Source organism: Chiloscyllium punctatum, chromosome 2, assembly GCF_047496795.1.
Source record: "Chiloscyllium punctatum isolate Juve2018m chromosome 2, sChiPun1.3, whole genome shotgun sequence".
NCBI lineage: Eukaryota > Metazoa > Chordata > Chondrichthyes > Orectolobiformes > Hemiscylliidae > Chiloscyllium > Chiloscyllium punctatum.
The window spans coordinates 147,811,262-147,838,176 of NC_092740.1; the positions used below are offsets into that span (position 1 = coordinate 147,811,262).

General features: G+C 42.4%; 1 protein-coding gene across 10 annotated transcripts in view; it reads left to right on the forward strand.

The window, feature by feature from the left end:
• dennd4c (DENN/MADD domain containing 4C) overlaps positions 1-26,915 on the forward strand; it is a 152,286-nt gene that overhangs the window by 103,323 nt on the left and 22,048 nt on the right. For 9 of the 10 annotated variants that reach the window (XM_072590161.1, XM_072590138.1, XM_072590159.1 and 6 more), the window contains 5 exons: positions 949-1,096; positions 8,074-8,202; positions 12,898-13,005; positions 17,603-17,740; positions 18,973-20,117. In XM_072590161.1, the coding sequence (XP_072446262.1) occupies positions 949-1,096; positions 8,074-8,202; positions 12,898-13,005; positions 17,603-17,740; positions 18,973-20,117 (1,668 nt within the window). The remainder of the gene's footprint in view (positions 1-948; positions 1,097-8,073; positions 8,203-12,897; positions 13,006-17,602; positions 17,741-18,972; positions 20,118-26,915) is intronic. The other variant, XM_072590130.1, reaches the window with a different exon arrangement.

Below are 26,915 nucleotides of genomic sequence, written 5' to 3' on the forward strand. Positions count from 1 at the left end.
ATACGAAAGAAGAAAGGGCAAAGGATAAATCCAACTGTGGTAGCATTGACTCATCATTCACTTTTACATGTTGGGGGCAAATGTTCTGGTGATACCTAGGACTGACGAGCTACCAGCAATCTTGAACTAATGGGTGCAACCTTCTGAAAAGCTGGTACGTGAAAAAATGGCAAAAAGTTAGTTCCATGTTTATTGCCAAGAATCATTTTAAAGTTTGCTTAACTCATGAGAGCTACTCCTGAATGTAGGTGCGTAAGGTTTTGCCAGAAAGAAGTCTGTTATCACAATGCTACCTTTTTAATCTCCAAATCAAAATGCTTATTTCAGAAATAACAATATAAACTGTGGATCACTGGTTATTCTGATCCTTTCAAATTTGTGGCTTGACTGTAATTGCAAGGGTTGGTGAAACAAACATTGAATGGGGAAAGGGTAAGATGATTGTGTAGAAGGTGTTAAAATAAATTTTACGTAATACTAAACATGTATACACGTTTCTTATTAGTTCTGAGCCTGTGCTTCCTTCAGTTAGGTGGGTAGATGGAAGAAGTTGGAATTCTTCCCCTATTGAGAGAAGAAGGGCAAAAGGACAGCTGATAGAGGTTCTCAAAGTCAGGAACGGCTGAATAGAGGAGAAAAGGAGAAACTTCCCATTTGTAAAAGGAAGAAGAAACAGGACATAGATTTAAAGTGATTGGCAAAAGAAGCAAGAAAATTCACTTAGCGAGTACTGGGAGGGTGCGTTGTGGCAGGTTCAATTGAAACATTCATTTGGGCATTGGATGATTATTTGGATCAGAAAAAGTGCACAGATTTAGGGGGGAAAAGCAGGAGATTGGCATGAGGTAATGATTCTCATTTGAAAAGAAGGTACAGATAGAAGAGCCAAATGGCCGCCTCCACCTTACGACTTCTGTGATTCTGTGTGACTGACTTTTTTTTTTGCAGGCTGTTTTGGAGAGTCCCTGGCCCAGCAGTAATCGCAGTGGTTGCTTTTTATGGACAAAAGTGCGGAATGTGGTTCGTGGTGTATCTCAGTTTCGTCAAGTATTTAAGAAATCAAGTTCCTCAAGCCTTCAAGTGCCTCAGTTCTCAGGTATCCATTTCAAAAGAGCAAAATTTTAAGATTGGAGAATGTTGATTTACATTTGAAAAGTAAGTGACTCTTGCAGCTTTTGAGGGTGTGATTTAACTAATCAGTTCAGAGGTTCTGTTGGTCCCTCATTAGTGCAACAGTTTGTTTGAAAGCTGTATATTGTTGCAATGTTAAATGAAGCATATGGCAGATGGCACAAAGAGAAATTTGTCTTGTAATAACTTTACATGTCATACTTTTTTATGCTTTCATGAGATTCAGATGTTGGTAAGAACAGCCTTTGTTGCCAGCCTTGCTTGTCTGTCCCCTAATTTCCCTTGTGCTGAATGAATTGCTCAGTCATGTCAGAGTCAACCCTATTATTGTCGGTTTTTAGTCATGTACAGACCAGGTAAGGAAAACAGACTTCCTATCCTATCACACAGGATGTTGGTGAACCAGATGTGTTTTTATGACAATTGACAAAAGTTTCATGTAATAGTACCATATCTAATATTGGTTTTCAAAACCAGGTATTTGTTATTTGAATTTATTTATTTAAGATTTGAATTCTACGAGTTGCCATGTGGGATATGAATCTGTCCCCAGAATAGAGATTGGACTTCTGGATTACTCGTTTAGTGACATTACCACTGGGCCACTGTCTCTCCTTACATTCAGTAGCACAGCTCCAAATCTGCCCAACCCTGTATCATTGAAAGCAGTCCTTACCCCGTGGAGGTCTTGACCAGATCTGTGTGGGAATTGTTTATGAAGTTTTAACTTTTGATGGACAATTCTTGTGTGCTTTGGATCCTGCATGCAAATTTTTGACTGAATTAGAGTCAGACAGTTGAAGACTTGGGGCAGATCTACAGCATTTAACTTGGTGAGTTATCCAAGAAATTGTTTGCTGTGGAATTAGTTCAATGACGAAGCAGTTGAAGATATTTAGAGATACTTCAAATAGTCAAAGCAAGTATATTCCTACAATGAAGACAAACTAAAAAAATCGCCACCCATAGTTAATTGATGAAGTTTGGGAAAGCATCAACTTTTGAGGGGAAAATAAAACACACAATTGTGCAAAGATGTGTGGTAGGTCAAATGAATGGATGGAATATAAAGAATGGGAGAGATGACTAAAAGGTTAATTGGGGAAAGAAATTAGAGTATGGGGGAAGCCAGCTAGAAAATAAGAACGAATATCAGGAATATCTACAGGTATATTTAAAAAACGTGCAACCACCTGGTGAAGGACCAGCGCTTTGAAATCTAGTGCTTCCGAATAAATCTGTTGGACTATAACCTGGTGGTGTTATTTTTAACTATTTAAAAGAAGAGTAATTAGTGATTACTAGACCTCTTGAGAGTCAGAATGCGGAGCTAATAGAAGAATTTGAAGAACTGATGGATTAAGTTGACAAATGTTTTCCATCTATAGAGGACACAAAAGCATTTTAGTAATATTTCTAATTCAGGAGGTGGAATGGAGAGAGGAATTGATGAAAGTACAATCACCAGAGAAATGGTACCAAGCAAAATGATGAACTGTGGGCTGACAAGTCCTTGGATTCTGATGGGTTTCGTCCTAGGATCTTTAAAAGAGGTGGCTTATTAGGCTCTAGTGTTTATTTTTCTAGCTTTTGCTAGATTCTGGAAAGGTTCTATCAGACCAGCAAGTATTAAATGTAGCACCTTGTCAAATTTCTTCTGGAAATCCAAGAGAAGGGAGGCATTTCCTGATGAAGGGCTTGTACCTGAAACGTTAATTCTCCTGCTCCACGGATGCTGCCTGACCTGCTGTACTTTTCCAGCTCCACACACTTCGACTCGAGAAGGGAGAGAGGCAGAAACAGGAAACGATCAGCCACTTAGCTTGTTTTGTCATGAGGAAGTTATTGGAATCCATCATTATGGAAGTTATTACTTAGGCACTAGGAAAGCTTAGTGGTAGTCAGAAAGAGTCAAGCTGGCTTTGTGAAAGGGCACTTGCAATAAACCTGTTTATTGGAGTTCTTTGCAAGATTTATGTGCTTTATATAAAATAAAGGCACTTTGAAAAGCTCATTGTGCTTGGATTTCCAGAAGAAATTTGACAAGGTGCCACATCAAAGATTATTGCACAAAGTTGGAGCAGATAGTGTAGGGGTTAACAAACTAGCTTGGATAGACAATTGGCTGGCTGGCAGAAAACTGTATTTAAATTGGTTTTCATCAGATTGGCAACATGTGACAAATGGGGCCTCAGCTTTCCACAGTTTCATCAAAGAATTGGGTGAGGGGAAATCCGATGTCATCTGGACTGGGGATTATGAGGAGAGACTGGATAAGCTGGGCTGATTTTCCCTGGAGTGTAGGAGGCTGAGGGGTGACGTTGCATAGGTTTATAAAATCATGGAGGGCATAAATAAGATGAATAGTCAAGGTCTTTTCCCCATGATAGGGGAGTCCAAAACTAAAGATCATAGGTTTAAGGTGAGGGGGAAAAGATTTAAAAGGAACCTGAGGGGCAACCTTTTCATGCAGAGGGTGATGCGTATATTGAATGAGCTGCCAGAGGAACCAATAGTAGCAAGTACAATTTACAACATTTATAAGCCATTTGGACAGTACATGGATAGGAAAGGTTTAGAACGATATGAGCGAAACAGGCAAATGGGACTAGTTCAGATTAGGAAACCTGGTTAGCATCAATGAGTTGGGCCAAAGGGTCTGATTTCGTGCTGTTTGACTCTGACTCTAAAAGTCATGGAAGCTAAATTTGCAGATGACACAAAGATAGGTAGGAATGCATGTTGTGAAGAGGATATGAGGTTGCTGGCTGACAGTTGAGTTGGCAAAAATCTATCAACTACAGCATTATGTCGGAAAATGTGGAGTTCACTTTGGCAAAAAGAATAAAAATGTAGATTATTACTTAAATAGAGAAGACTGCAGAGTTCTGAGGTGCAAAGCATCAAATTATTTAGTGCATGTGTTACAAGGTTAGTAAATAGGTACAATAAATAAAGCTAATGGAATGTTGTCCTTTATTGCAAGCAGAATTAACCATAGAAATGTTACATGAGCATGGAAATAAGCTCTGAAGAGTCATCTAGACTGGAAATGTTAACTTGCTCTCTTTCTACAGATACCTGACCCACTCTGATTTCTCACTTTTTTGTTTTCAGTACTGATTCCAGCATCTGTAGTAATTTGGTCCCAAGAATATTATGCCTCAGTTTGCTGTTGAGATCATACTTCAGACACTGCATTTTTGGTTGCGTTATCTAAAAAAGGATATAAATGCATTGGAAGTCCTCACAGGTAGTGTAGTAGATTGGTACCTGGCTGTGGGAGAAGTCCCTAACTTGCTAGTTAAAAATAGCAGCTTACAACAACTGGTGGCTGAAAATAAACTGACTTCAGATATGAAGGGCTTTTGCCCGAAATGTCGATTTCGAAGCTCCTTGGATGCTGCCTGATCTGCTGTGCTCTTCCAGCACCACTAATCCAGAATCTGGTTTCCAGCATCTGCAGTCATTGTTTTTACCTCGTTGAGAGAGATGCTGTCTGCCGTTTTAGTGGTATTAAGGCTGCAGCCAGTATTATTCACGTCCACCAGCTTTTCAGCCAATCAGTAGTTGTTGAGCTGGCATTTGGCATCCAGAAAGGTCACAACTCCACAACCAATCAGCAATCTGTGGCTGGCTGAATCTCATTTTGTACACAGATCCCTGGAGCCAGGCCGTCTCCCCTTAGACCTTCTCCCACAATGTCCAAAGCAATTGTGTAAACACAACTTAGAATGATATACTGGATTAGTGGTGCTGGAAGAGCACAGCAGTTCAGGCAGCATCCAACGAGCAGCAAAATCAACGTTTTGGGCAAAAGCCCTTCATCAGGCTTTTGCCCGAAACGTTGATTTTGCTGCTCGTTGGATGCTGCCTGAACTGCTGTGCTCTTCCAGCACCACTAATCCAGTATTTGATTTTCAGCATCTGCAGTCATTGTTTTTACCTTCACAACTTAGAATGAGTTTCAGTGACTTGGCTTTTAAAAAATAAAACCATCGCTTCTTCGGTCTTTTGTTATAAAACACTCCTTTAGCCAGTTCAGTTCACAATCAAAATTAACATAAAGGATATAGCTTTTACACCATGATCTCATTGAATTGTAGAGCATGTTTAAGGTGGGGGTTAATGGCCTTCTTCTGTTCCTCATTCATTTTTTTGTACAATCTCATTGTCATTGGACCAGACTTAGAGTGGCATGCTTAAGGCTTTAATGATTTTTCTCGGCTACTCAGATACGTATTTTTCATTGAAAATGTTTCAAATAATTTGATACATGTTAATAATTGAAAGCTCTTTAGTCAAAATTGGCTTAAATGGAGACTATTGTTTATAACTGTTTATTTTTAAAGCTAGTTCCATTCTTAATTAGAAATTTCAATAAGCAGCTACTTAATTTTTAGTTACTGGAGATATTAATGAAAAGTGTACAATGCAGTATTCTATGTTCTGTCTCGGATAGAGGCCTTGTTTTGCCATTTGAAGTCCACCAGCTAGCGAAAGAGGAGAATTTGGACTGTGGACTTCACTGCTGTTATGACTACTTTTAATACCAGGTTCTGCCACAATGACGCATGATGTAGTGTGGTGGTGGCACAGTATCACGTATTTCATGAAGCAATTCCTGGATAAGAAAAATCTGTTCTGCTTTTTATTCCATTTTATTGGTCTATGTTTTTTTGAAAATAATGGTAAAATTAGCAGTGTTTCATGTTGGTTATGTGCAATTCAGACAGCAAATTCTGATAACATATGTGCAACTAAAACACAAATCTGGGAGTTGGTTCACAAGATCTGATGTTCCACCTGAAACTTCACAAAGTAGCCATTTTACAGTATAATTTGCTATTCCAGTGTATTAAGTAGTGTAAATTTCATGTTATAGCTTTCTCTATAGATAGATAATGCACCAGAAAATCTTGGTTCTAGTCCATTCCAATCTACATACCCTTTTGGTGGTTTGGATTGTTTGGCAAATAGTAAACCTTACCTGGCAGTGAAAATTAACTTTTGTAGGTCAAAGAATTCCATTCCGACAGCTTTGATTCTTTGATATTTTAAAAAAGGATTCTCATTGTCGCTTTTGTCTCCATTTGATACTTACTTCTTTCTCCCTCTTCCTCTTTACTTTCTTTACTTGATTTTACATTGATTTCACTATTCTTGCTTACACTTCCTGGTTCACTCTGGTTTTAAAAGAAAATGTAGTTTCTTGGCCTGTTGACTTGAAAGCCCCACAAAAGAGTATTGCACTTATTAGAAATTTGTGTGATTTGTGACTTGCAGTACAAAACTCTGTAGAAAGATCATTCAAAATAAATTAAAAATGCTCAGCTTAAGCAGCACCTGTGGAGAGAGTAAGTGTTAAATGTTTCAGGTTGACCAGGATACAACACCTGAAACATTGACTCTTTCTTTCTTTCCATATATGCTATCTAGCAGGTGCTGAGTCTTTCTAGCATTTTCTGTTTTTCTTTAATATTTCCCACATTTGCAGCATTTTGCTTCTGTTTAGAATAAACAGGTTTTTGTTGGAAGGGCAATGCATGAAATCCAGCTTCTTGGATAGGTTTATGAACAAAAGGAAAAATACTGACTTTGTTTAGTCAGAGAGAGAGAGCGCAAAAGAAGCTCTTTTGGACATGTATGGGTATATTAATTAAATATTTAAAGGGAAAGAGATGCCGAAAAGATGTTTCCTTTTGCTGTGGGGTCTAGATAAAAGGCGAGACAGTTAAAACTGAGATAAGGAGGTACGTTTTCACTTAAGATGAATCCTTTGTAATATTCTATCCCATGGGGCTGTGAACATGAAGCTCAAGTTAAATCTTGATACATTTCTAATTATAAGTAACATCATTGGGTACAGGGATAGTGTGAGAATATGACTTTAGGTGGATGATCAGATGGACCAATAAGTTGCAGTGAAGGAATAAAATCACAAATAGGTTAGGTGATTGGGTCAAAATTTGGAGGATGTTGTGTGACACTGGGCTGTGGGAGGTTATCCATTTTGGTTGAAAGAGTAGAAAGGCAACTTAGCGAAATGGAGAGAAACTTCAGAGTTTTTCAGTGCAGAGGGATCTGGATGTCCTTGTGCATGAATTACAGAAAGCATGTAATAAAGGAAGCAAATGGAATTTTGGTATTTCATGCTAAAGGAGTAGAGTACAAAAGTAGAGAAGTATTGTTGCAACTGTACAAAATGTTAGAATGACCAATCTGGAGTATTGCACGCAATTTTGGTCCCTTTATTTGAGGAGAAATGTGGTTGCGTTGGAGTCAGTTGAAGAGATTCACTGGATTGATTCCAAAGGTATGGGGTTTATCTTTTGGAGAGATTAAGTAGCTTAGGCCTAGACACTCTAGTGTTCAGAAGAATGAAAGGAGATCTAATTGAGGCATAAAAGATGCTGAAGGGGATTGACAAGGTAGACATACAAAGGATGTCTCATGTGGAACAGTCTAGAACTAGGGGTTTTATGGAGTAGTAAAATTAAAATAGAGATGAGGAGAAATTATTTCTCTCAAACAGTTGTGCATTAGTGGAATTCACTACCTAGAGTGTGGTGGATGCTGGGGCATTGAGTCATTTAAGGAGGAGACAAACAGATGTTTAATTAGTAATGGGACGAAGTGTTACGGAGAGCAGGCAGGAAGGTGGAGTCGAGGCAAAGGAAAGATCAGCCATGATCCTATCTAATTACGCAGCAGGCTCAAGGGGCTAAATTGCCGCCTCCTGATCCAAGTTCTTGCTTATCAGCTATAATCTAGAATGGTGGAGCAGCCTCAAGTGGCTGCACCTGTTTCTTTGTTCCTCTGGTTTAACAGTTTTCAACTAAACTGGAATAGTTTTAGTGGATTGTCCCCTTTTGAAGGTATTTTATATAATATTTTACATTTGTTTTTATTTTCTGTACTATCAACTGACGATGTGCACAGGTGGAAGTGATACAGATGCTGTGAGCCATGGCAGCGTGGATAGTTCTAATGATGCTAACAATGGAGAGCATGTGCTGTTCGTCCGAGATCTAATCAGACTAGATTCCACCGATAATCACGGTAGCACAGGTATTCGCTTTTGTATTGTGCGAGCGCCATTAGTGATCTTTGAGTTTGCAAATGACTCATGTTTACTTTATCCCTATTATTATCTGGCACTCACACTCTCTTAAAGCTCCTTTATGATTTCTTCTGTTGAGCATTGCTTGTTTGTGTCAAAGGTGGAAAGTCCTTGCATTCGACTTCACATTTTTCGTTTTGTGCTACTTTTGACTGAATGTTATGTGAAACATCCTGTGATTGCAAGTTTGCAGTGTTGACGGTGAAAGATTTCAAAGTTAGTTAATTCTTCCTGATTTGAATGAATATGTACAAGTATTACAGTGTAAGTATTTGGACTGTTCTATGTCACCTGTCCTTCGTGGAGAAATTTGCGAAGAGAAACACCTTTTGACCACAAGTCCATCAGGAAGTGGTCAGCCTGTAGTGCCCTCGAGACCCTGCGGGAAGTGAAGAGGTTGTTCCCTGAGCAGACTGTCAAAGTCACTTGACAGAATGCCTCATCACCAGAATGGTCCAACAAGTGCCAGGACATTGTTTGGCTGCTGGTGAGATCTTTCATCTGTACCCAGACTCTCTGGGCTGCCACACACTGACTCCAAAGTGTCTGCAGGGAGGATCGAGATTGTCACACACCTCTTTCTGGGATGCGCCTTTGCAAAGCAAGTCTGAAGAAAGGTAGTGGTTCTTGGGGGTTTCATCCCGAACAGCTCCCTGATGCAAGACTCTGCTGTATGGTCTGTTCCCCAAAACCCATCCCAGACAAACATCATCAGCGCCTGGAAGACCATCAGCTCGGTGAGACACACGTGTTTCCCTGGCTAAAACTTATTGGTCTTCCAGAACAAGGGGTTGACCTTGGAGTGTTGTAGACTGGCACATTCCAAGGTCCAAGATTATGTTCTGAGGGATACAGTGAAGCTTTGGGTCAGCTGCTGCCAAGGTACTCTGGGCAAGACCGCTATCTAAGGTCTTTAGTATACTGAGATCCGTTCAGTTATCAGACCCCTTTCTCCCCCCCACCTCCACCCCCAACGCACAGTTATCTCAAATATGTAAATATACAGTTGTACAAGTAAGAAACGTTTTTGTTTCTCCACATATGCAGCCGTACAAAACCGAAGTGCTTTAGATTAAATTGGATTACTTAGTGTGGCAACAGGCCCTTCGGCCCAACAAGTCCACACCGATCCACCGAAGCGCAACCCACCCAGACCCGTTCCCCTACATTTACCCCTTCACCTAACACTACAGGCGATTTAGCATAGCCAATTCACCTAACATTTTTGGACTGTGGGAGGAAACCGGAGCACCCGGAGGAAACCCACACAGACACAGGGAGAATGTGCAAACTCCACACAGTTGCCTGAGGCCGGAATTGATACTGTGAGGTAGCAGTGCTAACTTTAGTACCATATGTGTACAAAGATACTTTATGAATAAAGTATATTTTTGAAATTAAAAAGTGATGGTTTAACCTGAGGGTCGCACCTCAGGAAGGGAAGAGACTGAGAAGGAGAGTCTTTCATGGCAATCTCAGCTGATGCCTTGCATGATAAAATTGCATTCACTGAGGAAATTTCAATTGACCAGGCTCCATCTCGTGGCACTAGCTGGTCAGTGTAGGCAGAGCTACCAGCACTGACAGACCAACGTCTGCCACAAGATGGATTTCAGAACAGCAGCCGGGACACCAGTGATTTCAAGGGTAAGAACTGCGGGTTAGGTAAATCAGTACAGACTACAGATTCAAAAACACCACCAACGGTTCTCCTTCAAGATCCTCTGCTCCACCATGCAGCAATGCGCCAGCACCTAACCACTCTACAGTCAGCCCTTCCTCAGCTGAGGGCCACACTCTCTCAGAATTGCAAAGGACCCAATCTGTACTACATCCTCAGGAGAATTCACTCTCAACAAACAGTATTTCAACTCCATCTCAAACATCAAAAACTGTACAACAAACATTTATCTACTCAACTCCATAACCAGTGCTCCTCAAACATTCCAGAAGATTTCCCCGGCCTCTGGAACTGCTCGGACGCCATTAGCCACGCGGCTGGTGCAGCTGCCACCCCCACACTGATCAATGTCACTTCCGCCCCCATCCTGGTCACTCCCACAGCCACTTCTGCCCCTCAATTCCTCATGCATCACACATGACATCACTTCCGTGCCCCTTATTATCGATGATGTCACACGCTCAGTGACTTCCGCCACCCCGAATGCCGTGTCTGCCCACAGCCACTTCCGCCCCCACCAACGCCACTCACCTGCATTCTGCTGACACACCCCCCACAGATCCCACTGTCACCATTCCTGGCCCCTGCTAGGACTCCACCCCCATTCCCCCCCATCATCACCACACCCACACCAGGTACCGGCACCGCCCCCACTCTCAGCTCCACATCCACACCAGATCCCAGCCCTGCCGAGTTTTCACCATCCCTCCAGACCTCCCCCTCACGAGGACGAACGATCAGTCCTCAGCAAAGGACTCACCTTCATCCCCCTCCGTCCACGCATCAATGAATTTAATACACACCGTGACGTCCAACACTACTTCCTCTGCCTCTGAGCTTACTTTCACAATTAGGACTCCTGCCCAACTTCTGAGGACCCCTTCGCCCACCTCCAACACACTGCATCCACCTGGACACTCCGTGCTGGCCTACTACCTGCCCTCGACCTCTTCATTTCCAACTGCCGCCGGGACATTAACCGCCTCAACCTGTCTACCTCCCTCCCCCACTCCAACCTCTCACCCTCACAACACGCAGCCTTCCAATCCCTCTGCTCCAATCCTGACCTCACCATCAAGCCAGCAGAAAAAGGGGGCACAGTGGTAGTCCTCACCCTTAACAATTTCTCCTTCGAATCCTCCCACTTCCTCCAGACCAAAGGGGTAGCCATGGGCACAGATATGGGCCCCAGCTATGCCTGTCTCTTTGTTGGTTACGTAGAACAGTCGATCTTCTGTAATTTCACCAGCACCACTCCCCACCTCTTCCTCCACTGCATTGATGATTGCATTGGCGCCACCTCGTGCTCCCGCGAGTATATTGAGCAATTCATCAACTTCACCAACACATTCCACCCTGACCTTGAATTTACCTGGACCATCTCTGATACCTTCAAACCGCCGCCCCCCCCACCCCCCTTCCTGGACCCCTCCATCTCCATTAATGACGACCAACTTGACACTGACATTTTTTACAAGCCCACCGACTCCCACAGCTACCTGGATTACTCCTCTTGCCACCCAACCTCTTGCTAAAAAGCCATCCCGTAATCCCAATTCCTCCACCTCCACTGAATCTGCTCCCTGGAGGACCAGTTCCACCACGGAACTCACCAGATGGCCTCCTTCTTTAGAGACCGCAATTTCCCTTCCCACGTGGATAAAGATGCCCTCCAACGCATCTCATCCACATCCCACACCTCCGGCCCTCCAACCGTAACAAGGACAGAACACCCCGGTGCTCACCTTCCACTCTACCAACCTTCGCATAAACCAAATCATCCGCCAATATTTCCGCCACCTCCAAAAAGACTCCACCACCTGGGATATATTTCCCTCCCCACCCCTTTCCGCCTTCCGCAAAGACCGTTCCCTCCGTGACTACCTGGTCAGGTCCAAGCCCCCCTACAACCCACCCTCCTATCCTGGCACATTCCCCTGCCACCGCAGGAATTGCAAAACCTGCGCCCACACCACCTCCCCCATCTCCATCCAAGGCCCTAAAGGAGCCTTCCACATCCATCAAAGTTTTACCTGCACATCCACCAATATCATTTATTGTATCCGTTGCTCCCGATGCGGTCTCCTCTACATTGGGGAGACTGGACACCTCCTAGAAGAGCGCTTTAGGGAATATCTCTGGGACACCCACACCAATCAACCACACCGCCCCCGTGGCCCAACATTTCAACTCCCCCTCCCACTCTACCGAAGACATGGAGGTCCTGGGCCTCCTTCACCACAGCTCCTTCACCATCAGACGCCTGGAGGAAGAACGCCTCATCTTCCGCCTCGGAACACTTCAACCCCAGGGCATCAATGTGGACTTCAACAGTTTCCTCATTTCCCCTTCTCCCACCTCACCCTAGTTCCAAACTTCCAGCTCAGCACTGTCCCCATGACTTGTCCTACCTGCCTATCTTCTTTTCCACCTATCCACTCCTCCCTCCTCCTTGACCTATCGCCTTCATCCCCTCCCACTCACCCATTGTACTCTGCTACTTTCTCCCCACCCCCACCCTCCTCTAGATTATCTCTCCACCCTTCAGGCTCTCTGCCTTTATTCCTGATGAAGGGCTATTGCCCGAAACGTCGATTTTACTGCTCGTTGGATGCTGCCTGAACTGCTGTGCTCTTCCAGCACCACTAATCCAGAAAGAGTGACTGAGGGCAGGGGCAAGAACAGAAGAAATATTTAGAGGACTAAGCGCAGGAACAGAAACATTGAGTAAAGGTCTTCAAAGCAAGAGGGCACAGAGCATGAACTCTAGCAAATGACATTAAATTGAAACTCTCAACATTTCAAAAGTGTGTTGTCTTTATTTTGTTAATGGTTTTAAAGCGAAATAACTTTAACTTGACTTTGAACAGGGACTAACTGGGGACAAAAATGCATAAATAACTTAATTTCTTGTGAAATATCTTTACATAAATAATTCATACTTTATTTGGCTTTCTTACAGGTGCCCAGTCAGACCAAGGGTATGGATCTAAAGATGAACTTCGACGTGATGACACTGAAGAAACGCTGATAGAAATTGACTCATTCTGTACAATTAAAGAGGAAAGAGGTGAAGATTGACAATCAATGTGACTGCAAATAGAACATAACTTCGGTATTTTCTTTCATTTTGTAAAGACCCCTGGGTGGAAGCACATTAGAGTTCATGTCAAACCATTTCTTTTGTGCATCATTTACTTCTACTATGGATGCATTACTGTAAACAAGAGTCCAAGAAGTAAATGCTGCTTCATTCTGAGGTGACAAACATTAGGGAAGCCAAGTTTTCAGAGAATGGTTTTCTGTTGCAATTTCTGATCAATTTGAGCAAAGTTCATCTCTTAAAGCCAGGTACATGGCAAAGGGAGATAAAACCTTGGAAATGCTTCTAATTAATGGAATGTAACGACTTGGAAATTATATACTGCAAATGTGTATTTATGACAATGACGTGAAATGACTGTTTCAAGATAAGTTTCCAGTGAATTGAATTGAATTGCATTGAATAGAGTTTGTCACGTTGTTTCAAGGCACAGTGAAAAGCTTTGTCTTGCGAGCAATACAGGCAGATCACTGAGTTAAGTAGCAGAGATAGTAAATAATAGGTAAACAGTGGCAAAAACAAAAACACAGGTACAGGCGAATGTTAAGAGTTTGAGTCCGTTCAATATTCTAACAATAGGTTTGAAACTGTTGCGAAACCAGCTGGTATGTGTGTTCAGGCATCTGTACCTCCCTGATGGTAGAGGTTGTAGAAAAACATTGCCAGGATGGGATGGATCTTTGAGAATGCTGGCGGCCTTTCCTTGACAGTGGGCCTGGTCGATGGATTCTATAGATGGGATTCTGGATTAGTGGTGCTGGAAGAGCACAGCAGTTCAGGCAGCATCCAACGAGCAGCGAAATCGACGTTTCGGGCAAAAGCCCTTCATCAGGAATAAAGGCAGTGAGCCTGAAGCGTGGAGAGAGAACCGAGAGGAGGGTGGGGGTGGGGAGAGAGTAGCATAGAGTACAATGGGTGAGTGGGGGAGGAGATGAAGGTGATAGGTCAAGGAAGTGAGGGTGGAGTGGATAGGTGGAAAAGAAGATAGGCAGGTCGGACAAGTCCGGACAAATCAAGGGGACAGTTACTGAGCTGGAAGTTTAGAACTAGGATGAGGTGGGGGAAGAGGAAATGAGGAAGCTGTTGAAGTCCACATTGATCCCCTGGGGTTAAAGTGTTCCAAGGCGGAAGATGAGACGTTCTTCCTCCAGGCGTCTGGTGGTGAAGGAGCAGCGGTGAAGGAAGCCCAGGACCTCCATGTCCTCGGCAGAGTGGGAGGGGGAGTTGAAATGTTGGGCCACAGGGCGGTTTGGTTGATTGGTGCGGGTGTCTCTGAGATGTTCCCTCAAGCGCTCTGCTAGGTGGCGCCCAGTCTCCCCAATGTAGAGGAGACCACATTGGGAGCAACAGATACAATAAATTATATTAGTGGATGTGCAGGTAAAACTTTGATGGATGTGGAAGGCTCCTTTAGGGCCTTGGATAGAGGTGAGGGAGGAGGTGTGGGCACAGGTTTTACATTCCTGCGGTGGCAGGGGAAAGTGCCAGAATGGGAGGATGGCTCGATGGGGGGTGTGGACCTGACCAGGTAGTCACGGAGGGAATGGTCTTTGCGGAAGACGGAAAGGGGTGGGGAGGGAAATATACCCCTGGTGGTGGGGTCTTTTTGGAGGTGGCGGAAATGTCGGCGGATGATTTGGTATATGCAAAGGTTTGTAGGGTAGAAGGTGAGCACCGGGGCGTTCTGTCCTTGTTACGGTTGGAGGGGTGGGGTCTGAGGGCGGAGGTGCGGGATGTGGACGAGATGCGTTGGAGGGCATCTTTAACTGCGTGGGAAGGGAAATTGCGGTCTTGAATGAAGGATGCCATCTGGTGTGTCCTGTTGTGGAACTGGTCCTCCTGGGAGCAGATACGGCGGAGGCGGAAAAATTGGGAATACGGGATGGCGTTTTTGCAAGAGATAGGGTGGGAAGAGGTGTAATCCAGGTAGCTATGGGAGTCGGTGGGTTTGTAAAAAAAAATGTCAGTGTCAAGTCTGTCGTCACTAATGGAGATGGAGAGGTCCTGGAAGGGGAGCGAGGTGTCAGAGATGGTCCAGGTAAATTTAAGGTCAGGGTGGAATGTGTTGGTGAAGTTGATGAATTGCTCAATATACTCGCGGGAGCACGAGGTGGCGCCAATGCAATCATCAATGCAGTGGAGGAAGAGGTGGGGAGTGGTGCCGGTGTAATTACGGAAGATCAACTGTTCTACGTAGCCAACAAAGAGACAGGCATAGCTGGGGCCTATACGTGTGCCCATGGCTACCCCTTTGGTCTGGAGGAAGTGGGAGGATTCAAAGGAGAAATTGTTAAGGGTGAGGACCAGTTCAGCCAAACGAGTGAGAGTGTCAGTGGAAGGGTACTGTTGGGGACGTCTGGAGAGGAAAAAACGGAGGGCTTGGAGGCCCTGGTCATGGCGGATGGCGGTGTAGAGGGATTGGATATCCATGGTGAAGATGAGGTGTTGGGGGCCGGGGAAACGGAAGCCTTGGAGTAGGTGGTGTCTCAGACGTATGTGTGGAGCTTCTGGACTGGGGGGGGGATAGGACAGTGTCGAGGTAGGTAGAGATGACTTCAGTGGGGCCGGAGCATGCTGAGACAATGGGTCGGCCAGGGTGGTCAGGCTCCCTCACCACCAGACGCCTCGAGGAAGAACGCCTCATCTTCCGCCTCGGAACACTTCAACCCCAGGGTATCAATGTGAACTTCAACAGCTTCCTCATTTCCCCTTCCGCCACCTCATCCTAGTTTCAAACTTCCAGTTCAGCACTGTCCCCTTGACTTGTCCGACCTGCCTATCTTCTTTTCCACCTATCCACTCCACCCTCTCCTCCTTGACCTATCACCTTCATCTCCTCCCCCACTCACCCATTGTACTCTATGCTACTCTCTCCCCACCCCCACCCTCCTCTAGCTTATCTTTCCACGCTTCAGGCTCACTGCCTTTATTCCTGATGAAGGGCTTTTGCCCGAAACGTCAATTTCGTTGCTCGTTGGATGCTGCCTGAACTGCTGTGCTCTTCCAGCACCACTAATCCAGCGTCTGGTTTCCAGCATCTGCAGTTATTGTTTTTACCTCTATATAGATGGGAGGTTGGCCTTTGTGATTGTCCGGGCCGAACTCACTATTTTCTGTAACAGTCTCTGATTTTAACCGGTACAGTTGCCATCCCAGGTAGTGATACATCCAGACAGAATTCTCTCGCTGGCACACCTATAAACGTTGGCAAGGGTATTCGCCATCATGGTTCATGTATACAAGAAATTGTCTGAGATCACAATTTAAAAGGCGGCATATGTGATTACTGCTATTTGGTGTCAATGTAGCGATAGATTAGATTACTCAGTGTGGAAACAGGCCCTTCGGCCCAGCAAGTCCACACTGATCCTCCAAAGAGTAATCCACCCAGACCCATTTCCCTCTGACTGATGCTCTGAATGCTATGGGCTATTTAGCATGGCCAATTCAACTGATTTGCACATCTTTGGAATGTAGGAGGAAACCAAAGCACACAGAGGAAACCCACGGAGTGTTTTGGATGAGTTGGGCTAAAGTGTTTTTTTTTTCTGTGCTGTATGATTCTCCACCTAGCATCCAAGTTCACCAGGTAATAGGGAAGGCAAATAAAATTTTGGCCTTTATTTCAAAGGGAATTGAGTGTAAAAATGGCGAAATCTTACTAAAACTGTACAAGACACAAGTCAAACCACAGCTGCAAGACTGTGAACAACTTGGGGCTCCTTCTTCAAGAAAAGATTTACTGGTGTTGATGGCTATCCAAAGGCAGCTCACTACATTGATCTCGATTAGAGGGCTTTTCTTATGGAGAGAATCTGAGTTGTTTGGCTGTATGGTCATTAAAGTTTATAAGAATGAAAGATGACTTTTGAAACATTACATGACTATTAGGGCACTTGAGAGGGTGGATGTGGAGAGGTTGTTTCCCTTTTTGGGAGAGTCGAGGACCAGAGGGCATCATTTCTGAGTGAGGATCTGCCAAGTAAAACAGAGATGAGAAATATTTTTCTCTCCAAGGTTAGTAAGTCTGGAATTCTTTATTGTAGATTATATTCAAGGCTGAGATGGACAGGTTTTGGCAGGCAAGCAGAGTCAAGGATTATCAGATCAGAAATGATTTCATTGAATGGCAGAATCCAACTTGATTGGCAGAATGGCCTCATTCTGCCCGTACACCTCATGCCTCTCTGATCACGTTTTTGGTATCTGACCTAATGTATGATTCAGTGTCATGTTGTTTTATAATGTTCCTGCGAGCTACCTTACAACTCCCATTATTTTAGAAACGCAATGTGAATGTAAATTGTTTTTCTGCAGTTTATTCTGTATTAAGTATCTGTTGAAAGGGTTATGAACACTCATAAAAATGGAGACTATGCTCCTCAAGCCTGCCCTGCCATTTGGTATAATCATGACTAATTTTCCTCACTTCCACTTTCCTGCTAATTTTACACATCTTTATGTTCTGCTCTTGTAATCTAATCTTATTATTTCATATGTAAATGTGATTTTGAATTTGAAGGAACCATTTTTAACTAAATTCACATTTGTATTTTATCAACAGGTAAAGGCTCAAACAGCTCTGATGTGGATCAATCAGTTAGCAACAACAGTAAGAATTCCAGCTTACCAGAAAAACTTCATTCGTGTAGCAGCATTGTAAAGCTGCAATGTGCTCCTGTTGGCAAACAAGGAAATAATGGTAAGCAATTTTTTTCCTTACTTGTTATTACCAGTATTGTATTGCATTACAGTGCTTTGCATTTGATCAGTTTATTCTTTAGCAATTGTCTTGGAATTGTTTGTGCCACCGGAAACTTCCTTAGAGAAGTTTTCCACATATTAAAGACCCTTTTAAAAAACAAACTGACACATTTAAATGCTCAGTGGGAATGACTTTAGCTTCTTTTTTCACCATGAAGTCCCAATGTGAAAAGTATCCTCTCCATCATCATATTTCAGACAGACACACATAGGGGCACTCTAATTATTAATAGTACAATTTTTAAAGTTCAATAGACTTCAAGTGATGACAGAGACATGGACAAAATACAATGGGTGTACAAAATAATACAATGGGTCTGTATCAATAGGCGATGATTTCACTACCAGTGGCGCACAGAAGGAGGTTTCCCACAAAAACCTACAGCGAGTAAGGTGGCCACATTTCCAGTGTTACAATTGTACTCTGGTTCAAGTCTCATGTGTTCCAGAGTTGTTGAAACACTTTCTGGACCCCATGATTAGAAATATCTAGCAGTCTCTCAGTGCTACTCAGAAATGCTGCCTGAAGTTTGTGTCCTCGTCTCTGGAATGCGATTTGAACTCTTGACCTTCCAGCTGTGACAGAGGAATGCTGCTACTGTGCCAATTTTTTTTTAGCTGTTGAAGTGTTGGTTATTGCTTTTCAAAAGGCTTCTTTCAAATTTGCTTCAAAAGTAGTAGTAGATAATTGAATTGTGATTTTTGTTTTTTGTTTGGTTTGGTCCTTTTTCTCATTCATTTCTCAATTTTCCCCATCTCTCTTGCTGGCAAAGCTCTTGAATGTAGGACATAAGTCTAGGTTAAGGTAATTTCCTACCTCCTTTCTTCCCTCAAGCCACCTTGCATCTGCTTCCCTTAAATATGTAGTTGTGGTCAGGATTATTTACAATTCTGTTAACCTTTTTGTGATGCCAACTATCTATTAAGTATTTTTGACGTAAGACTCCCTTGGATAAATTGTAGTATTTGTTCTGATTAAGGCCTTTAAAAAATTATCCTAGCCACCCAAAATATTGCATTTCAGCCGAACCTCTTAACAATAGAGATTCCTTACAATTCTACCTTTTGCTTTGTTTTAAAGCATCACTGTTGATTTATTGAAAATAGAAAGTAATGAATTGCATGACTTGAAAAATTAATCTTTTACTTTCATGATCTTCTCAATTCTAGACCATTTGGCTAGCCTGCTACTGGACAGCAATGACCATTATCAAGATGGTGATGGAGTGGGTGAATCTAGTCCCCAGGCACATAGGCCAAACAGCGGGAAGACCCAGCAGCGGCAAAAGTTCTGGGCAGAAAGGAGCTGCAGTTTCAGTGCCGATACACGTTCGAACATGTTACTTAAGAAAGGGACCCTCGAAACTGATCCAAATGAGATAGCTGAGACTATGGGTGCAGATGCCAAGATCCTGGCTGCTGCTCTGTGCAATGCCAAAGATATGTCTAAGATGAAGACCGCTCCATTATTGGATCACTCAACTCATCAAACTGCGCAAGGTCAAGGTGGTGACAGCAGAGCCATCTTTGATGCTTCAGAGAACAGAATCTCACATATGATGGAACCATCAGATCCATATCATGTTGATGCTGAAAGTACAATGAAATCAAACAATTCAGTTTTTGTAAAGGGTGATTTACAGATTGAACCAGAAGCTATTCTTCCAATTCGTGAAGAAAATCAAGATCCAATGCAGAATAGGACTAGTGTGCACTCTGCGATTAAGTCTGTAGAAAGAGAGGATGTTAAGGTAGGTTTTGATCCATTATCATTACTGGCCTCAGAAACAGAGAAGAAAATCCCTTCCAAAATCGAAGAGAAGACTTTACCACCAGTTGTGTCTCGAAAACTTGCAGATGAAATTGAAATGTATATGAATCTTAAGAGCCCTCTTGGGGGTAAATCAGCCAGTATGGAACTGCACAAAACTGAGATTGAAGAGAAGCCATCAAATGACCATGATGGAGTTCACTGTCATGCACAAGAAAGAAGGTCAAGTCTCCCATCGAGCCCTGCTCCACCAGAGGATGTACAAACACCATCCAAATCTGTCTCAAGGTCAAAAACATTTGCTGGGCAGCCGAAAATACCAGTTTCGCAGAAAATGCGTTCAACTTCACTAACTGCCTTGGTCCGGAACAGCCAGCATGGCTCCTTGGGGTCCATCGTTACATCATTTTCAGGATTTAAAATTGACAACCTGCTGTCTGGACCCAAGATGGATGTACTTAAGTCAGGCATGAAGCAAGCAGCAAATGTTGCTAGCAAGATGTGGGGAGCTGTGGCATCAGCGTACTCCTACTCTGATGATGAGGTTAGGCAATATTTACGCTCCCTGCATGTGGGGTTTTCTTTGAGAAAACTGTAGGAATAGGAAATGATTTAACAATTAATTGTCACTATCATTTGAGAATTATGACCAGGTTTATGAATAGAAAAATCTACCTAGTTGCACAAGCATTGTTTGTGAAAGTGATATTTTAAAGTCAGTGGTATGTAGTTTTATGATTTCTTTCAGTAAGGAGAACTTGGTATTGTTGGAAGGCTCATTGTCTTCAGAAAGAATGAAGATCAATGTCATTTAAAGTAAAGTAGTATTTATGCATTCTTTCAAGGCAACTGTTTTGCGGATACCGAAGTGTATTTTTATTACTTGTATGTTGTGTCGTTGGTAAATGCATCTAACCTTTTTCCTGTATATCAGAGCACAACAGTGCAATTTGTAACTTGGTGTCAGTTTTTTTAGCTTCTCAATTACATCTGTAACGTTGCACGTTTTAGATATCTTATGAACATTGTGATGGTGGGCATCTGGCCAGAGCTGAATTGGTGGTAAAGGTCCAAACTTAATTTGTTGGCATTTTATTTGTAAGTGTTCTCGTTCTGGCTGTGGATACTGATAGATGGAAATGAAGACTTGTCCATTATATTTTAGACGGTTCAACGGTGCTGTCCATTTAGGCAGTGCACTCGCTTTCTCGTGTTAAAAGCAATGTTGTTTATCATGTCATATTAAATCATCCATGTGTTGAATGGGTGGATATGACATTGGCAGATGAAGTAAGGAAAGGCCAAAACAATGAGGATGATGTTGAGTTTTCCCACTACAGACGTTGGCAACTCTTTGATCCAGTATATCGACAGCTGTCTTTACAACTGGCTTCCTCCAATACTAGACTATCGAACCAAGTAGATGACATGGGCCCTGTTGACTTTTTAGCCCCTTGAGTCAATTCCTTAAATCATTTTGATTTTGGCTGATCTGTAACCAAAATTCATATTACTGCCTTTACCTCATCATTAATAAAAACCTATTTATAAATAACAGCATAGTTATATTACACCTTTAACATAATAAGATACTAAAGTGCTTCTGAGGAATGTTACAAGACAAAGTATTACATCAATCCTAGCCTAGGAATTTGGCTCTGAGTAGGGCCTCAAGGGAGAATGGTGAGGTAGAGAGGTGGAATGGTTTCAGTATATTCTAAAGCTCAACTCCCAGGCAACTGAAGCTGCAACAATCAGTTGTGGAATGATCAAAATCTGGGGTGTCCAAAAAGCCAGAATTAGAGTTACCTTGGTAGATTGTGCTACTGGAGAAGATGTAGGGGAGGGATGTGTATGGCCGTGAAGAGATTTGAAAGCAAGGATGAGAATCTTAAATCATGACTTTGCTTGTCTTGGGTGGCTGATCTGAGTCATTGAGCACAGGGGTGATTATGGAGTGGGACATGGTATGGATTAAGATGCATGTGGCAGAACTTTATATGGCGTTCAGATTGCAGAGTGGTGAATGTGGGAGACCAACTAGAAACAGATTGGAAGGAAAGGAAAGCAGGGATTAGTCTTTGGCAACTGAAGAATGAAGACTCATGAAATTCGATCAGAAGTGAAAATGGGAAGTTTTAGTGTGGCCGAAATCTTATCTTTTGGTTTAATTTCATATCATTGCAAACAGATTGATTTAATCTTAAACTTCCATCACTCGGGGATCGAGTTTGGAATGGGAAATAGATGGCTTTAGTCCCTCCAATGTTTAATCGGAAGAAATAGCAGCTAATGTCGGATAAGTAGTTTGGTTGTTTAGCACAAGTGGATTCAAGACCTAGGAAGTAACAATATATTCATGGACTTTGAAAGGAAAGGAAGGTTGAAAATCAGACAGTAGTTTGCAAGAACAGTAGGATCACGAGTTGATTCCTTAATCTCCCTCAATATGTTTTGATTGCCTTTAATTTTATCTATCTCAGTTTTAAAACTAACATAATTGCCAGTTGTGGTTTACCATTCTAAAATTGTGCTGTACTTTGTAAGGAGAAAGATTTCAATCCCAACAGGTCTGGCTTCAACTCTTAGTCTAGGTGTGCAGTTAGGGGAGTGTAATGTCATCAGCCAAGAAGAATAATCTACATGCCATATCTTATCTCTTTTAATGACTGTTGAGTACTTTCAAAGCACATGTCAGCAATCAAGCAAAATTGACTATTCCAAATGTATGTACGGAACAATCTCGATTATCCTGAGATGGGCAGGGAGTATTTTGTTCAGAAAACTGATTGCTCAGATAATGGATAATGTTTTTACGGGACCTTGAGATCTTGTTTGGATAATTCGAAATTCAGATAATTGATCGGATAACTGCGGTTGTTCTGTATTACAATTATTACCCCTTTCCTCATAGACACACGCAGCTCCACTTTCAACTGTTTTTGTCAATTCCAAAAGCTTTGCCTTGCTCACTTTTAGTGTAAAACATCCAAAGTGACGACTTCCACCCTCAGGAAACTCTTAGTGACTGAAAGAGCCATTTTTTCATAAGGCACACCCTGTTTAAACTGACCAAATACAGCACCTGAAAAAAAACAACACTCACCACTCTTTGCCTTGAGTCCAATAATCCTAAACCCAATATAGAATTATAGAGATTTTGATCCTGACAAGAGCTCGCAATTTGTTACGGACCAGACCTAACCCCTCAAAATCTGTTAGGAAGGTAGCCTATATCCTAACTTTTTCTTATTTTAAAGGTAAGTGTAAGGCATTATGTTTGAGATGCAATTCAGTTGGTCAAAGTACCCAATGTTAGACAAAACCAACTTTATTATTACACTAAGGTTAAAATGCAGACAAAACAAAAATAAAATCATTAGATGAACCACAATTCTATCATGCTAATTACTGTTCCAATATAGTAGCATCCCATAAATATACCCTTGGCAAATGCAAATTCAGTAAAATTGATTGTCTCATATTGCAACTCTAGCAGCAGGAAGACAACCCCACCTCTTCTCTATTAGAGAGAGAGCAATGAGAGCTTCCACATCAAGCTTCAAGATCTCAAACTGCTGAAAGCTAAAATTTAAAATCCTGGTTTTGTAGGAGCTTGGCCACATCCATTCAGGCTGCTTCAATTGTACCAACATTTTTTTTTTAAAAAAAAGGTCTCACAAGCTGTTTACTTCACTGCTCAAGGCCTCTGTCTCAACCTTACTTCATTTAAAAAAATACCAGGACAAAATGCACCACCTCAAGCCATAGTATCATCAGGATGTAGGTTTGCTCGCTGAGCTAGAAGGTTCGTTTTCAGTCATTTTGTCACCGTACTAGGTAACATCAGTGAGACTCTGGGTGAAGCTTCATCCGGAGGCCCACTGAAGATGTTACCTAGTAGGGTGACGAAATATCTGAAAATGAACCTTCCAGCTCAGTGAGCAAACCAACATCCAGAACCTCAATCTGAGCTACAAATCTTCTCAAAACTTGCTAATAGTATAATCACCTAGGGGATTCTGATTGAACTGACAGAATATTGAGTGACCTGGATAGAGTGGGGCATGGATAAAATATTTCCATTTGTAGGAGAGATCACACTTCAAGGGCACAACCTGAAAATGAAGGGACGACCTTTCATAATTGAAATGAGGAATTTCTTCAGCCAGAGGCGGGGGCATCTGTGGAACTCAGTGCCACAGAACGTCATGGAGGCCAAGTCATTGAGCGTATTTAAGACAGTTAGATAGGTTCATGATTAGTAAATAGATCGAAGGTTATGGGGAGAAGGCAGGGGAACAGGGTTGAGAAACATATCACCCATAATAGTCCTGAATATAATTTGAAATCACATGCTGTGATAGGTGTTTTTATTGGTTTTGTTGGTGAGATATTATACCTTTCCTTTAAAGGTGTTCCTTTTGTTGGAAAGTGTTTCTTGAGTCAGAATGTTATTGCTTTGTTTCTGCTGCTTATTTTAAATTATAATATGGAGGAATGTCCACCAACATGTTTGAGGTGTAAGATAGCAGCATTTTTAGAGTTCAGAGTGTCAAAAGTTATAATTCATTTCTTGGTTTTTGAGAGAGCATTTAACAGAATAGGAAGAAGGCATAATTCAGAAAGGCAATTAGGGTCTTAATGGCTGAACACACTTGTAGCATCTGAAGTGAAGAGGAATTACACAGTATTGTGAGACTAAGATAAAATACTAAATTGTGTCACAGAAATCACATGGGGAAAGATCATGGGTGAATGAAGGCAACTGAGTAGGAAGAAATTGAGTGTCAGCAAGAATTGGAATTATCATGTAGGACAGGATGTAAATTGTGGAATTTTGGGTATGTTTGTGTTGGTGACAGTAGAGAAACTCAGGGACGATTAAAGCAATTGAGCCTGAACATGACAAATGCAGAGATTAATGTTTGAGCTGTAATTGGAGAAGGCCTACAATGTTGCTCGAGTAAAAGCAACAGCCTTGGTCATGGCCAGGATGTGAAGTTTGAAATTTTGTTTTGGATTGAATAAGGCGGAAAGATTAAATATTATATTTGGTAGATGGAGTCACTGAAGAGACAATGATTTGAGCAGGAATTGAATTAATGCTGAAGTATTTCAGTTATTAGCTGGGCAATTGCATGGATGTAGCTGACAGAAGAGAGACAAAAGAAAAATACCTTGAATACCACAAATCCTGAAGTAAGAACAAAAAGGCTGAAAACTCTCTGTGGACAACATGTGGGAAAAGGGAAAATCTAATATTTCCGGTTGATGCCAGAAGATGAGATGATTGGCAAATAAGACAACTTGGTTTTTATTTCTTGGTAGCTGAAGTTACTGCTTTTAGATTTACTGCTACAGATTTATGGGTCAAAAACAGGGCCATAAGATTAGTTTGAGCTTTATCATAGAAGTCAGCATAGATTATGGCAGGTTGTGATTGCAAGACCCTAAGATACAGGAGCAGACTTAGACCATTTGTCCCATCGAATCTGCTCTGCCATTCAATCGTGTGGTATGTTTCTCAACCCATTCCCCTGCCATCACCTCTTTACCTTAGATTGATCCATTTATTAATCATGAATCTATCTCTGTCTTAATGCACTCAATGACTTGGCCTCTGCAATCTTCTGTGGCAATGAGTTCCACAGATTCACCATTCTTTGGCTGAAGAAATCCATCCTCATTTCAGTTCTCTAGGGTTGTCCCCTTCATTCTGAGACTGTGCCCTTGAGTCCTAGTCTCTACAACAAATGGAAATTATTTTATCCATGTCCCACTCCATGCAGCCTCTCAATCTTCTGTAAATTTCGGTCCAATCCCATCCCTGCCTCATCTTTCTAAAATCCATTGAAGGCAGACCCAGAGTCCTTAAACATTCCTCATATGACAAGCCCTTCATTCCCATAACTGTTCTTGTAAACCACCTCTGGACCCTGTCCGAGGCCAGCCTATCCTTAGACATGGGGCCTAAAACCGCTCACATTATTCCAAATGAATGGAAAATGGCCCCTTTCTGTGCTGGTAATTGCTGAAGTTCCATTGATGAAGTTTTGAATCAGGTCGAGCCAACTTTTTTTCATTTTTTATCATTTTTTTTAAAAAGTACTTTCAATTATTCAAATGTGCATTTGATCTTTCTATTTACTCAAGTACAGAGTAGATAGCAATGGCTAAAATTTACTTGGAATAATATACTATTTGACTTAACTGAATGTGAATAGATTGGTGGCCTCCACCAACACCTACAGCCCTGGGCATTAATCCTAGCAATTATCACTGTTCTAAGGTGCAGAGAAGCATAATATCTCAGTTTTACAATTGTTGTGATATTAAATATTGCTAAGTCGGAGATGTGAACTGCTATCTAACTGACTTAGAACATAGAGCATAGAATAGTACAGCACAGAACAGGCCCTTCAGCCCACTATGTTGTGCTGACCATTGATCCTCATGTATGCACCCTCAAATTTCTGTGACCATATGCATGTCCAGCAGTCTCTCAAATGTCCCCAATGACCTTCCTTCCACAATTGCTGCTGGCAATGCATTCCATGCTCTCTCAACTCTCTGTGTAAAGAACCTGCCTCTGACATCCCCTCTATACTTTCCTCCAACCAGCTTAAAACTGACCCCTCGTGTTAGCCATTTCTGTCCTGGGAGATAGAGTCGATAGCCAGAGACTATCTATGCCTCTCATTATCTTGTATACCTCAATTAGGTCCCCCCTCCTCCTTTTCTCCAATGAAAAAAGTCCGAGCTTAGTCAACCTCTCTTCATAAGATAAGCCCTCCAGTCCAGGCAGCATCCTGGTAAACCTCCTCTGAACCCTCTCCAAAGCATCCACATCTTTCCCATAATAGGGCGACCAGAACTGGACACGGTATTCCAAGTGCGGTCTAACCAAAGTTTTATAGAGCTGCAACAAGATCTCACGACTCTTAAACTCAATCCCTCTGTTCCTCCACACTGCCAAGAATCCTATCCTTAATCCTGTACTCAGCTTTCAAATTCGACCTTCCAAAATGCGTCACCTCGCATTTATCCAGGTTGAACTCCATCTGCCACCTCTCAGCCCATCTCTGCATCCTGTCAGTTACCTGCCGCACCCTACAACAGCCCTCGATACTGTCAGCGACACCTCCAACCTTTGTGTCGTCTGCAAACTTGCTGACCCATCCTTCAATCCCCTCATCCAAGTCATTAGTAAAAATTACAAACAATAGAGGCCCAAGGACAGAGCCCTGGGGAACACCACTCCTGAAGAAGGGCTCATGCCCGAAACGTCAATTCTCCTGCTCCTTGGATGCTGTCTAACATGCTGCACTTTTCCAGCAAC